A 15,127-nucleotide genomic window follows, 5' to 3' on the forward strand; every position below is an offset into this window, starting at 1 on the left:
CTCTAACAATTATTTTTTACAAAATATTATCGATAGAGAAAAGAATAACTTTTGTCTGTTGATCCTATTCACAACGTTTGGTTATTCTCTAACTAGGATTTTTTGCTAAAATAAATAGAAATGGAAATAAATTAATAAGTCGTTAATAAATACCCCTAGCGGAAGAATACATTGCATATCATAGCACATGAACATTTTTAATTACGTGGTAAGTATTTTTTGGTCTTTTTTATGGTCACTTTTATGGACAATATCATATTTCCATGGTGGATTGTCCATGAAAGTTACCATAAAAGTGACTTAAATGAACACCACCACAGGATACTGAACCCCATATGGCGTGTGCCCACATATAACGCTAGTTGCGCGGGACGAAAATAGAAATGGTATGAAAGAAATTCACTGCAATGTAGTCTACATTGATCAGCTAATCCAAAATGTATGCTAACTGATATGTAGGCTATATGTATTAATGAAAATAATGAAAATGGGAATCATTTTATGTCTAAAGTAGTGGTGGGCATAGAATAATTTTTTTAATCTAGATTAATCTAGATTAATTCCAAAATTAATCTAGATTAATCTAGATTAAAATGGCTCATTTGAATTCTTCCGAAGGCATTCAGAATATGTGTGCTACCCAAATAATGACTAAAAGTAAGTCTTTGAGAACGTGTTTCTCAAGCCAGGTGGCGCATTAGAGCAGGGGCTCATCTCCTGTTTCCAAAATGCATCACAAACTGCTTGAGAAAGCTGTTCTACTATGATAATTGGTGATGAAAATTAAATTATGTTCAATAAGATGAACTTGTGTTTACTTCCGCATTAGCTAAGGGATGATTTGCGTTAAGGTGGTACTTGAGACTGGAAGAGCTCCTACAGTACATTTACATTTACATTTAGCAGACGCTTTTATCCAAAGCAACTTACAAAGAGTGAGGAAGCAACAAGCGATATGTCATACAGGAGCCATAATACATTAGATCTCAATACAAAGTTACTGGTTTCAACTAAAGCTAGACCACTACCTGTTGAGAGAAAGAGTTTATTTAAACCAATTCCGCATTGCACAAGGTGCAAACAACCTAGTCTTGTCGATGTTTCTATTGGGAAGCTTCTTAAAAATTAATATTCCCTGAAGCAAACCCGGTGGCTTCAAAGCTGCATCCATGTTAGCACGTCACGTTTGATGCGGTAATTTCACAGTAACGTTATGTTGTGTTCAGAACAAACGCGAATGGCGTGTCAAGCGCGAGTGATTTATATGTTAATGCAAAGAGCCAATAGACCTACTTGCTGCGCGAATCGCGCGAATGAAGCCCTGGTTATTAGATGATGAGGCTGCGCTAAGGACGCGAATGAAGCCCTGGTTATGAGATGATGAGGCGGCGCTAAGGACGCGAATGAAGCCCTGGTTATGAGATGATGAGGCGGCTTCTGCTTCTGCTTCCGCGAATGACGCGAAACACGCGAGTTGAAAAATCTCGTTCTCGCCCCGTACAGTGCAGTTAAGGTGGTATACATCCGTGCTAAAATATCAAGGTGAAAGTCATCATAGCTTGCGTAGTATAGTCCCAGCTGCCAACCCAACTTTGAGAATAGATTAACGGCGACATTTTTTTTATCGCGCGATAAGAGTCTCACTGCGTTAACGCCGTTGACGGCCCACCACTATTCTAAAGGTTTCGGTTTACATCTCTTACATATTTTATGAAGCAAATTACTAAAAAATCCCTCACCATAATAAAAACCACCAACATTTCTCCATAGTAGGCTACTGTACGTTAAACAATTGTGATATTTTGTGATGCAGTTAATAAATAAAAACTTTTCCAAAAAACAATCCATTGTTCTTTTTCTTATTTATTAATCAAGCCAATACATATTTGTAGACATTTTAATAATCCAAAAACATCCGCACCGACATCCCTGATAGATTGTTTGAATGAATATTCATTTAAATGACGTATTGCTTTCTCCTGGAACTGTTTTTTATAGACGGTTACATACTTTCTTTACTGTGAATGGACAGCTTCTATATACAGAAATTAAACCCTCAATGCCAAGCCATATTTAGCATCTGCTTGGTGTGCAAGTTCATCTCAATATAAGAGAGGAGGGGATGATAAGGCCTGAGACTGGAGGGAGTTGAACCAACTGCTGGTAAGCGTCTGTTGACTTTGCAATGACAGCAATTGATATTGACCTCAAATTGACATATTATGACACAATAAAATCAAAATCATTGTTTAATCATAGAAATTTAAATGTAATGTTTTACAGGGCATTGGGAAATAAGTCTGGTCACAAGGAGAAGGAAGGTAGGTGGTTTTCACAATAGGATACTGTCTTGGAATATATGTTTTTATCTGTGTTGCCTGTCTATGCAGCCACTCAAGGCCTTGTTTTTGTATACCTAAGACATGTACTCATATATTGGTAATCAAAGGATTTAGAATCACTAAATAGAAGATAACTATTGTACACAGTCTCAAGGGAATTAGTGAAGGGAATCACCCAGCACGAATTTAAACAAATTGAATTTAAATAAGTGGTATCTTTCATAGTATAAATATCAATGCAATCTGATGGGAATTTATAGCAATTTTACCAGGTGGCTTATTCATGTGAATTAGTATTTCCTATGTTCTCATTCATATGTTTTGTTGTGAATTGACTTTGTCTCAGTGACATTATGTTTGTTCGTGGGGCTAGAGAAACTATTTTTCAGATTAGCTATTTTTCAGGGTTTGCCCTCTCGTAAAGCTCAACTTTTTAGCAAAATTAGCCATTATTGTTATATATATGTATATAAATATATATGTGCATGTGTGATGCATTTAAATGTTAATATTGTGTTTATTAATACATTTTTTGTATTATATTTATTATCGATTTATTTCCATCAAATGTTTTCCAGCAACCTGCCACCATGAGTACTGACGCAGAGATGGCCGTTTATGGCAAACAATCAAGAGCAAAGATGGTGCCAAAGTCACTGTTATTGTGAATGATACTAAGCAGGTAAAATATCCATATTTCTCAAAGATCATCATCAAAAAATTCTAATTCAATGTCATCTGAATCGCTTTAAAGGCTGAGTAGGCAATCCTCTCCAGAAACGTTTTTGTCATGCTGGTTGAAAGTCTCATAACATCCTGATAGCAATCAATAAGTAAAGCAACACATTGGTATTTTAATAATTATATACCTTCTGTGAAAGGTGTAGGGGCAAAAATATTGGAATAATTACAGCCCTCGGTCCAAGGGCAATGATACATCATATGTACATTTTCAGTCAGCGTTTTATGCATCCAACTGTGCACCATATGCACGCAAACATCATACGTCATCAGCGCGCTCATGTGCGATGTGCAGGCAGCGGGACAATGGGGGACAGAGAGCAGGTACCTGAAGATGTTCGCTACTGTAGATGTAATTCACTTTGTACTCTAATGTTTTCTCACCAGTGAATGCGAAATGATCTCACTGGAACTGATGCAACAGCTTCTGGTCTGTGCGCATGCTCATGTGTTTTGGAGGAGGTGTGACTTTGGATGGTGATTCAGGATGGGGATTGCATGATTTCACTGCTAGCAGGCAAACATTAGCATTTTCCAAATGATCTACTCTGCCTTTAATAGGAGAAAACTGTTAAGGAGGAGGATGTTTGCCCAATGAATCCTCCCAAGTATGACAAGATTGAGGACATGGCCATGATGACCCATCTCAATGAACCCTCTGTGCTGTATAACCTCAAAGAGCGTTACGCAGCATGGATGATCTATGTAAGTAAAGCAGAAAGTAAAACATCATTCAAGTTCATTATGACTGTGATGCTGCAATCGGATGGTTTCTCTGTTCGTTTCAGACCTACTCAGGACTCTTCTGTGCTACTGTGAACCCCTACAAGTGGCTCCCAGTGTATGATGCAGAAGTGGTGTCTGCCTACAGAGGCAAAAAGCGTATGGAGGCCCCACCCCACATCTTCTCTGTCTCTGACAATGCCTATCAGTTCATGCTCACTGGTAAGAGCTTCATTTTGAATGGCAAGATGATTTGGGTTTCTGAAAATAGGGTTTTTCGGATTTAATGAAACTTATCTAAACAAAATTACCATTAAATTTACAGACAGAGCGAATCAGTCTGTCCTGATCACGTATGTATTTACTTTTATTAGATGTTTAAATAGTTACTGTTATACATTCCTTTCATGAAATTTTTACATGTCTTATCATATTCTGTCTGATGATCATCTCTTATAAACCAGTGGAGAATCTGGTGCTGGAAAGACTGTAAACACTAAACGTGTCATTCAGTACTTTGCCACAGTTGCAGTGCATACTGACAAGAAGAAAGAAGGTGTCAGCCAAATGAAGGTGTGATACAAAAAGCAATGTTCTTAATACATAAAAATAGAACTTTCTATTAATATTATTATTATTAATTTAAGTTAATACATTAACTGCTTAACTTCACAGGGATCTCTTGAGGACCAGATCATTGCTGCTAACCCTTTGCTTGAGGCTTATGGTAATGCCAAGACAGTGAGAAATGACAACTCCTCTCGTTTCGTAAGTTTTCAATTCCATGCAGTACAATTAGTTGTATTTTATATTTTTATATAAATATTTATCGTGAAAGGCTTATTGCCACAATAACAAGTACAACTTAATTTTATCTAAACAGGGTAAATTCATCAGAATTCACTTTGGCACATCTGGAAAACTCGCTAGTGCTGATATTGAAACATGTAAGAGACCGTAAAAAATATTTCCTAACCGACATTTGTTTGAATACTATTAAGTACTTAATTTCTTGACCAGACCTGCTGGAGAAGTCTAGAGTGACATTCCAGCTTTCAGATGAGAGAGGCTACCACATCTTCTACCAGATGATGACCAACCACAAGTCTGAGCTGATTGGTAGGTGCACACGTGTCATTCAAACCTTTAAAGAGTACATAACTAGGGATTTTTAAGGTCCAACTTTGGTTTATATAGTTTCCAACAACAGGTTTATGTACATAGAAGGTGTAAAAACCCTATTTCGTAATAATAGCCAGTTTTTCTTACCTTACTTCTTGACTGACTTTCCACTGGCCTAGTCTGATGAGATTTGTCAGATGGTCTAGTCTACTGTGATTGGTCTACTGCGAATGAGGTTAACGAGCTGAAGTGTTTGGGGGAGAAGAGTGAAGTTGTCGCAGGCAGTCCTAGCAAAACAAAGGCGGAGACTCTATGTGACATAAATCTGCAGTGTTTCTTGAATCGGACTAGGGACGACTTATTTGCATGATTCAGAGTCGAATCTCTTTTTTCAAGCCAATACCTTTGCCATTCGTTCACCTTCGGATATACAACTTGGCAGACTGATTACTTTAAAACATTACATTTTAGTCATCTCATGTTACGTACTCTTTAAAATGCCACTTAATATTGTGAAATAATCATAAATAACCTTTGTATGTTACAGAAATGACGCTCATCACGACAAACCCCTATGACTTCCCCATGTGCAGTCAGGGTCAGCTCACAGTGGCAAGCATTGATGATAAAGAGGAGCTGGTTGCCACTGATGTGAATCATTATTATTTGAGTTAAGGCAATGGTATTGTAGATATAATAAATATGCCTGATTATTTGGCTCATCCTTCTCTGTAACTTCTAGACTGCTATTGACATTCTGGGCTTCAGTGGTGAGGAGAAGATGGCCATCTACAAGTTCACTGGAGCTGTGCTGCATCATGGTAACATGAAGTTCAAGCAGAAACAGCGTGAAGAGCAGGCTGAGCCTGATGGCACAGAGGGTGAGACTTTATGGTACTATCGGCATGTCAAAAAATGTTTATTGTTTATGGCATTAAATTGAACAAATTTTCATTTTCAACCACACAATTGAAGAGGCTGACAAGGTTGCCTATCTTTTGGGCTTGAACTCTGCTGAAATGCTGAAGGCTTTGTGCTACCCAAGAGTGAAGGTCGGAAGTGAGTATGTGACCAAAGGTCAGACTGTGCCACAGGTATGTACTAACATGCAAACAGGTACATTTTAAACATGAAAATTATGAATTTGCCTTATAATTATAGAATCTGATTAAATGTAACTGTTTTCTACATCCAGGTGTACAACTCGGTTAGTGCTCTGGCCAAATCCATCTATGAGAGGATGTTCTTGTGGATGGTTGTTCGTATCAACCAGATGTTGGACACAAAACAAGCCAGACAGTTCTTCATTGGTGTTCTGGATATCGCTGGCTTTGAGATCTTTGATGTAAGAATGATTCTCTTTTCTCCATTCAAAGTTGACTGATTCATATCCAGTTATCTGCAAATATTTGTTTTTCTCTCTCTCTAGTACAACAGCATGGAGCAGCTGTGCATCAACTTCACCAATGAGAAACTCCAACAGTTTTTCAACCACCACATGTTTGTGCTGGAACAAGAGGAGTACAAAAAGGAGGGCATTGTTTGGGCGTTTATTGACTTTGGCATGGACTTGGCTGCTTGCATTGAGCTTATTGAGAAGGTTTTGACTGGTTTATAGAACTCTTCATGCAAATCTTTTAATTTTGAATCTGTGTGATATAAGTAAAACTCCACTTTTTTTATCAGCCCATGGGTATCTTCTCCATCCTTGAAGAAGAGTGCATGTTCCCCAAGGCCTCAGACACAACGTTCAAGAACAAGCTGTATGATCAGCACCTTGGCAAGTGTAATGCTTTCCAGAAACCAAAGCCTGTCAAAGGCAAGCCTGAGGCTCACTTCTCCCTGGTTCACTATGCTGGAACTGTGGACTACAACATTACTGGCTGGCTGGACAAGAACAAGGATCCACTGAATGAGTCTGTTATTCAGCTGTACCAGAAGTCTTCTGTCAAATTGCTGAGTACTTTCTACCCACCTGTTGTTGAAGGTAATTAAAAAACCCACTTTGTTAATGTAATGATTTTTCCAATTATCCTAACTCTAAATTAGTGTTGCACAGATTTCTTGTCATTATAGTATATGTATTCGTCTTTATCCTTTTTAAACAGAGAAGGGAGGCAAGGGAGGCAAGAAGAAGGGTGGTTCCATGCAGACAGTGTCTTCTCAGTTCAGAGTATGTCATTTTCCAAAATTATAAAAACAACATAATTACAGAATTAATGATGAATGATAACACTGAAACTGTGAGCGATGTTACAGGAAAATCTCGGCAAACTGATGACCAACTTGAGGAGTACTCACCCTCACTTCGTACGTTGTCTGATTCCCAATGAGTCCAAGACTCCAGGTAACATCATAAAGAACTAACATTTATTCTGATAGTAAAAGGACATACAGTTATGTTAATGAGAGGAGTTGTTCATCAACCAAAGTCATACCATCCACTGTTTTTATAGGTCTCATGGAGAACCACCTGGTTATCCACCAGCTGAGGTGTAACGGTGTACTGGAGGGTATCAGAATCTGCAATAAGGGCTTCCCCAGCCGAATCCTCTATGCTGACTTCAAACAGAGGTAAATTGGACCATTTCTTGTTTGAGGCCAATCTTCATTAAATCAAAGATGTAAAGCAGTTTGATTCATCCACAGATACAAGGTACTGAATGCCAGTGTTATCCCTGAGGGACAATTCATGGACAACAAGAAAGCTTCTGAGAAACTCCTGGGATCCATCGATGTTGATCATGAAGAGTACAGATTTGGACACACAAATGTTCACATTATACTTAAAAAATGATCAAAGTTACAGAAACAATGATATTTAGTTTGGTGCTAGTTCAAATTAAATTAATCTCTGGATTATTGTTCATACATGCAGGTGTTCTTCAAAGCTGGTCTTCTGGGTATTTTTGAGGAAATGCGTGATGAAAAACTGGCTGCTCTGGTCACAATGACTCAGGCTCTTTGCCGTGGTTTCCTCATGAGGAGAGAGTTTGTGAAGATGATGGAGAGGAGGTGAGTGCTGTCATAAATAAAAATGAAACAAAAATATCTTTTTTAATGACATTTACTCCCACATTTAATCATTTTAATGACAATTCTTTCAAAGGGAGTCTTTTTACACCATTCAATACAACATCCGCTCATTCATGAATGTTAAACACTGGCCATGGATGAAGGTTTACTACAAGATTAAGCCTCTGCTAAAGAGTGCTGAGACTGAGAAGGAGCTGTCAAGTATGAAAGAGGATTTTGCAAAATGCAAAGAAGATCTTGCCAAAGCTGAAGCCAAAAAGAAGGAGCTTGAAGAGAAGATGGTTGCTCTGCTTCAAGAGAAAAATGATCTGCAGCTGCAAGTAGCCTCTATGAGTGTTTTTCACTGAATTCATTGAATGTCAAATGTTTTGAGATTTAGTTTGTTTGTTTTCAAATAGAAATCTATTTATTTCTTCAGGAATCTGATAATCTCTTAGATGCTGAGGAGAGGTGTGAGGGTCTGATCAAGAGCAAAATCCAGTTTGAAGCTAAATTTACAGCCAAGAAGCAGAAACTTGAGGATGAGTGTTCTGAACTGAAGAAAGACATTGATGACCTGGAGCTCACTTTGGCTAAAGTTGAGAAGGAGAAACATGCCACTGAGAATAAGGTTTGTGATTGCAAAAAGTACCTTTGTATTTATTACTGCAGAAAATATTTTGTCACGGATTATGAACGCGACAAAATAATCTAAAAATCACAATTTACACAAGTCAAGAACCTGACTGATGAAATGGCATCTCAGGATGAGAGCATTGCCAAACTCACAAAGGAGAAAATAGCTCTCCAAGAGGCACATCAGCAGACTCTGGATGATCTCCAGTCAGAGGAAGACAAAGTTAACACCCTGACCAAATCCAAGACAAAGCTTGAGCAACAAGTTGATGATGTGAGTAACTGTTCTCAATTTATTATTTATTATTATATATGTTTGCATACATTTATTTTAAAACATTGTCTATGTTGATGTCTCATAGCTTGAGGGCTCCCTGGAGCAAGAGAAGAAGCTTCGAATGGACCTTGAGAGAGCCAAGAGAAAACTTGAAGGAGACCTAAAACTGGCCCTGGAGTCCATCATGGCCCTGGAGAATGACAAGCAGCAATCTGATGAGAAGCTAAAAAAGTAAAAAAAAAAGCATGCTTCAATTAAAACTATACTACTGTCTTGTTACGTTTCATACATGGTTTTGTTCAATTATAACAGGAAAGACTTTGAAACAAGCCAGCTACTCAGCAAGATTGAAGATGAACAATCTCTTGGAGCTCAACTTCAGAAGAAGATCAAGGAGCTTCAGGTATTAATTTAGTCTGTTTAAAAAGGTAAATTGTTCAAAAAGGTAAATTCAATATTCTTAAAGTGTGTCTGATTACCTGCTTCTGTAGGCTCGCATTGAGGAACTGGAGGAAGAGATTGAGGCTGAGCGTGCTGCTCGTGCCAAGGTTGAGAAGCAGAGAGCTGATCTCTCCAGGGAACTTGAAGAGATCAGTGATAGGCTCGAGGAAGCCGGAGGAGCAACCGCTGCTCAAATCGAGATGAACAAGAAGCGTGAAGCTGAATTTCAAAAGCTGCGTCGTGATCTGGAAGAGTCCACCCTTCAGCATGAAGCTACCGCTGCTGCCCTCCGCAAGAAACAGGCAGACGGTGTGGCCGAGCTGGGAGAGCAAATCGACAACCTCCAGCATGTCAAGCAGGAGCTTGAGAAAGAGAAGAGTGAATACAAAATGGAGATTGAAGATCTCTCCAGCAACATGGAGACTGTTGCCAAAGCAAAGGTTGAGAATTGTTTTTGTAGAAGAATAAATGAAACATGACATCGATTCTTAAAGATCTAATGGTTTTGTTGTTTTCAGGGCAATCTTGAGAAGATGTGCCGCACACTGGAGGACCAACTCAGTGAAATCAAGTCCAAGAATGATGAGAACCTCCGCCAGCTGAATGACTTTAGTGCTCAAACAGCAAGACTTCAAACTGAAAATGGTAACATACTGTTTATTTTGTTATTGATTTCAAATTTAAACCTATTTAATGTTTTTTTATTAAAATAATAATATTATTATTCAGTTCTACTGAACGCAAATTTGTAATTGCCAGATTTAGTTTTGATAAATGCAACTTAATTGTGTTTTGAATTACTGCTACAGTAGTGAAATAAACAGGCACAATGAATAAAATATTGGCACAACGTGACAAACACTCTAAATCTCACAAGGTGAGTTTGGCCGTCAGCTGGAGGAGAAGGAAGCTCTTGTTCTCTGCTTAGCAGATGCAAACAAGCTTTCACTCAACAAATTAAGAAGCTTAAAAGGAAGATTGAAGAGGAAGTTAAGGTAATATAACAGAATCATTGCTCCTTCACATTTGTAACTAACTACAAAACAAAGATAGTAGCATCTGACTTGTTCTTCTAGGCTAAGAATGCTTTGGCACATGCAGTGCAGTCAGCCCGTCATGACTGTGACCTGCTCCGTGAGCACTTTGAGGAAGAGCAGGAGGCAATGGCTGAGCTCCAGAGGGGAATGTCTAAAGCAAACAGTGAGGTTGCTCAGTGGAGAAGCAAATATGAAACTGATGCCATCCAGCGCACATAGGAACTTGAAGAGGCCAAGTATGAATTTCTGAAAAAATATGTTTTAATGTTTTTTTACACTACATGTTATGTCGGCGCCAATTGCCTTGTGGTTAGAGTACCAAAAGGAAGTGCGGGTGCACTTGCGGCCGGCCCAAGCTCTATTCCTAAATCTAGTGAAGTTTGCCGTTCTCACCCCCCATTTGGTCTATCCAAATATGTTCCTGTCTGTTCTCCACAGTCCTATTCTCGAAAAAATTACATTTGTAAAAAAATTACACAACAGTTTGTTTTGAATGATGGTTACAATATGCACAACAGGAAGAAGTTGGCTCAGCATCTGCAAGAGGCAGAAGAACAAGTTGAGGCTGTAACCTCCAAATGTGCCTCTCTGGAGAAGACCAAGCAGAGACTACAGGGTGAAGTGAAGGACCTCATGATTGATGTGGAGAGAGCAAATTGGTTGGCTGGTAACCTTGACAAGAACCATTGGAACTTTGACAAGGTAAATTAATTTTGACATTAGATTTTTTTTTTGAGAAAGGAGCTACATGTTCAGGATTCTACAACTAATAATATTTACTCTGACCCAAAGGTTCTGGCAAAATGGAGACCGAAGTATGAGGAGGGTCAGGCAGAGCTAGAAGGTGCCCAGAAAGAGGCTCGCTCACTCAGCACTGAACTTTTCAAGATGAAGAACTCCTATGAGGAGTCTTTGGATCATCTGGAGACACTCAAGAGAGTAATCAAGAATCTCCAGCGTAGGATTTAAATGTTGAATAGATTTTTAATCTTTAATGTGTTGACATTTCATACTGATAATGTTTTTTGTTTCTCACCTCTAGAGCAGATCTCAGATCTGACTGAGCACTTGGGTGAGACCGGCAAGAGCATTCATGAGATGGAAAAGGCCTAGAAAGCAGTAGAGACCGAGAAGTCTGAGATTTAGACCGCCCTGGAGGAGGCTGTAGTGAGTATGACAAGATTAACATTTTACTTGCCTTTTATAACAGGTTGACTTTTTTTTTTACTTTTTACAGGGCACCCTGGAGCATGAGGAATCCTAGATTCTCCGTTTCCAGCTTCAGCTGAATCAGGTGAAGGGTGAGATTGACAGGAAGTTTGCAGAGAAGGATGAGGAGATTGAGCAGATCAAGAGAAACAGCCAGAGAGTCATTGAGTCCATGCAGAGCACACTGGACTCTGAAGTCAGGTACAGAAATGATGCTCTGAGAGTCAAGAAGAAGATGTAGGGAAACCTAAAAGAGATGGAGATTCAGCTGAGCCATGCCAATCGCCAGGCTCCTGGGGCCCAGAAACAGATGAGGAATGTTCAGCGACAACTGAAAGTATGTGAATTCCCTATGACTTTAATAATATCCTTCAATGTCTAAGTTCTTTGTATATTCTAATGTATCTTAGGTTAAAGTTTAGACACAAATTTATAGAAAAACTAATGATATGTTCAGGATGCCCAACTCCATCTTGATGATGCCGTGAGAGGACATGAAGACATGAAGGAGCAGGTGGCCATGGTGGAGCACAGAAACACTTTGATGCAGGCTGAGATTGAGGAGCTGAGAGTTGCTCTGGAGCAGACAGAGAGAGGCCGCAAAGTGGCTGAACAAGAGCTGGTGGATGCCAGTGAGCGTGTTGGACTGCTGCACTTGTTATGGTTCTGGTATCCATCTTTGTCTCCCTCTACTGGTTTCACTCTTCTCAGCTGTTTCTAGTTTGCTATTAGCATTTGTTAATTTTCTCACACCTGTTCTCCTTTCCTCTGATTGTGTTTGCTACTTCTAGCTTCCCATTTCCCTGCTTCGTTGCCGGATTATTTCCAAGAGTCATCTACGCAGAGGCTTTCTCGTCGGTCTATGTTCCTGTCTAGTCTGAGTCCTGTCTGGATCCGGTCTGTACTATTTATGACTCTGTGTTTGCTGATTATCGGGTTGCTTTGTACTCTGTCCAGTTTACCTGCTGATGTCTGCTAGCCTGAAGCTATCTACCTGCCAGCCGTGTGTTGTACCTCCCCTGAGAGACTGAGGCTTCACGCTGCCAGACCTGTTCCCTTTGCTGAAGTTTGGTTTTTCCCATGAGGATATTTTTATAAGGCTTATTGTATTGACTGCTGTTGCTGGAATTTATCTCTGAAGAGGATTTCTGTTTTTTGGACTGTTGCTTTATCTTTATTAAAGACTTCTTTCTTGCATTTCGCTTTTGGGTCCTTTCTCACAATCCATAACAGCACTCTCCGGTAACAACAAATTTTGTCTTATTGAATTTTGAACAGTGCTCCCCATTTCAATGTGTTTATCCATTCTGTAGAACAAAAGTCTCCTGAGCACCAATAAGAAACTTGAGGCTGACTTTGTTCCGGTCCAGAATGAAGTTGATCACACTGTACAGGAAGCAAGAAATCCCGAAGAGAAGGCCAAGAAAGCAATCTCAGATGTGAGAAAAAAAATAACTGCTGACCCCAAAGGGTTTTAGTCACGTGTATAGTTAATGTATTTCTTTATTCATCCTAAAGGCTGCAATGATGGTTGAAAAGCTCAAGGAGCAGCAGGACACCAGCTCTCATCTGGAGAGGATGAAGAAGAATGTGGAGGTCACAGTGAAGGATCTGCGGCACTGTCTAGATGAGGCGGAGAATTTGGCCATAAAGAGAGGAAAGAAACAACTCTAGAAACTGGAGTCCAGAGTAAGATTTATTTTAGTCTTATATTCACGGTCATGATAAGGATATTTTGTTAATGTCATTCTATTTTATTTATGTATATTATATCATGGGTTGGCATATGTCCTTATTCAGGTTCATGAGCTTGAGGCTGAAGTTGTGGCTAAACAGAGACGTGGAGCTGATTCAGTTAAAGGTGTCCGCAAATATGAAAGGAGAGTGAAGGAACTCACCTACCATGTATGACCGTACATATACACCATCCTCAACCAATTTGTCATTAATGATAAAGGTTGAATCTAGTAACTGTTTGTTTTGATATTTATAGACTGAGGAGGATAAGAAGAACATTACCAGACTTCAGGATATGGATGACAAGCTTCAGCTGAAGGTCAAAGCTTACAAGAGACAGGCTGAGGAGTCTGTAAGTATTTGGTTTGAGAATAATAAAGACCTTAGGACCATCTAAGATCTTTTAATCTCAGAATAATCCGATTTTTGACTCTGTAGGAGGAACAAGCCAACGTTCACTTATCCAAGTTAAGAAAGATGCAGCATGAGCTTGAGGAGGCTGAGGAGCGTGCTTACATTTCTGAGTCAGAGGTCAACAAACTCCGAGCCAAGAGCCGAGATGTTGGAAAGGTTAGTAGATGAGTATCTACATAAAGTATTATTATCAAATAGCATACATGCAAGTATTTTAGTTTTAATGAAGAGCATAGTTTTTTGATGATTAAAATTACTCTTACTCTTTCAAATTTAACACTTTCTTCTTTCCTAGGCCAAAGAGTGAATTTCTAAAACTTTAAAGGAGCATCTACTTCAATCATGTCATATGATTGTCTTGTACCTTTCTTGCTTTTGTGAAATAAACCTGTACATATTAGAATTTCATTCATCTGTGTTATTTTAGTTTTTGGGTCACCATATTTGAGGTTACATTTTGCTAACAACTATAAAATAACCTATACTTATGAAATACTGTTAGCCAAATTTAGGTTTGCCTGATTGGATGTTTTAACCTTTAATTGTATTTTTACCTTTATTGGATAACACGGTTGAGAATTGCTTAGTTGACAAAAGAAAACAAATTGGGCCTTTTTAACATAAAGGCATAGAACTACTGAAGAACTATTACCTGTTGATTGTCCTTTATGACAGACCAATGATTTCTAGGGCCGTATTCCAAAAAAGTCCAGGAACTTGTAAATGCATTGGTTTAAGTGGACAACCCGCATGGTAAATTAATCGTGGTTTTGTAGTAAAACTGGTAAAATTTATTGCATGGTTTTACTATAAAGTAACCATGTATTATTTGTTCTCGCAGTAAAAATTCTCATAAGGGAAGATTGAAAAGAAACGGCCATGTAAAGTGAAGAGATCTACTCCATCTGGTGGCCAAACTAGATGTTACTTTTGATATAGACCACCCCATCCCACCGTGTTTAGAGACTTTTCCATTTCTATATATCAATGTGTCTTTAGTTTGTTGTCTCTAGTTATGGTAATTAATCAATATTATGTTCCTTAAATATTAACATTACGTTTGCTGGAAATAAAAGCAGTGGAAAGTAAGATATTATTATTTTATAGAGAACAGTTAGTTAAACAAATGAACAAGATACTGACAAAAGAGGTTCAAAGGTTTAAAATATATACATTGAGGAAAATAAGTATTTGAACACCCTGCTATTTTGCATGTTCTCCCACTTAGAAATCATGGAGGGGTATGAAATTGTCATTGTACGTGCATGTACACTGTGAGAGAGATAATCTAAAAATAAATCCAGAAATCACAATCTATGATTTTTTTAAACTATTTATTTGTATGATACAGCTGCAAATAAGTATTTGAACACCCGTCTATCAGCTAGAATTCTGACCCGCAAAGACCTGTTAGCCTGCCTTTAAAATGTCCA

At 38.6% G+C, this 15,127-nt stretch overlaps 1 protein-coding gene and 1 pseudogene across 1 annotated transcript; both read left to right on the forward strand.

Moving 5' to 3' along the window:
- Positions 1-3,648: 3,648 nt before the first annotated feature.
- Positions 3,649-12,974, forward strand: LOC130419821 (myosin heavy chain, fast skeletal muscle-like; annotated as a pseudogene).
- LOC130419820 (myosin-7) lies at positions 12,861-13,862 on the forward strand. Its single transcript, XM_056746796.1, is given in 5 exon segments — positions 12,861-12,982; positions 13,062-13,232; positions 13,344-13,448; positions 13,537-13,632; positions 13,719-13,862. Coding segments are annotated over 4 exon segments (510 nt in total). The 5' UTR covers positions 12,861-12,982; positions 13,062-13,067.
- The last annotated feature ends 1,265 nt before the right edge of the window (positions 13,863-15,127 follow it).

The sequence above is a fragment of the Triplophysa dalaica genome, chromosome 4 (genome assembly GCF_015846415.1).
Source record: "Triplophysa dalaica isolate WHDGS20190420 chromosome 4, ASM1584641v1, whole genome shotgun sequence".
NCBI lineage: Eukaryota > Metazoa > Chordata > Actinopteri > Cypriniformes > Nemacheilidae > Triplophysa > Triplophysa dalaica.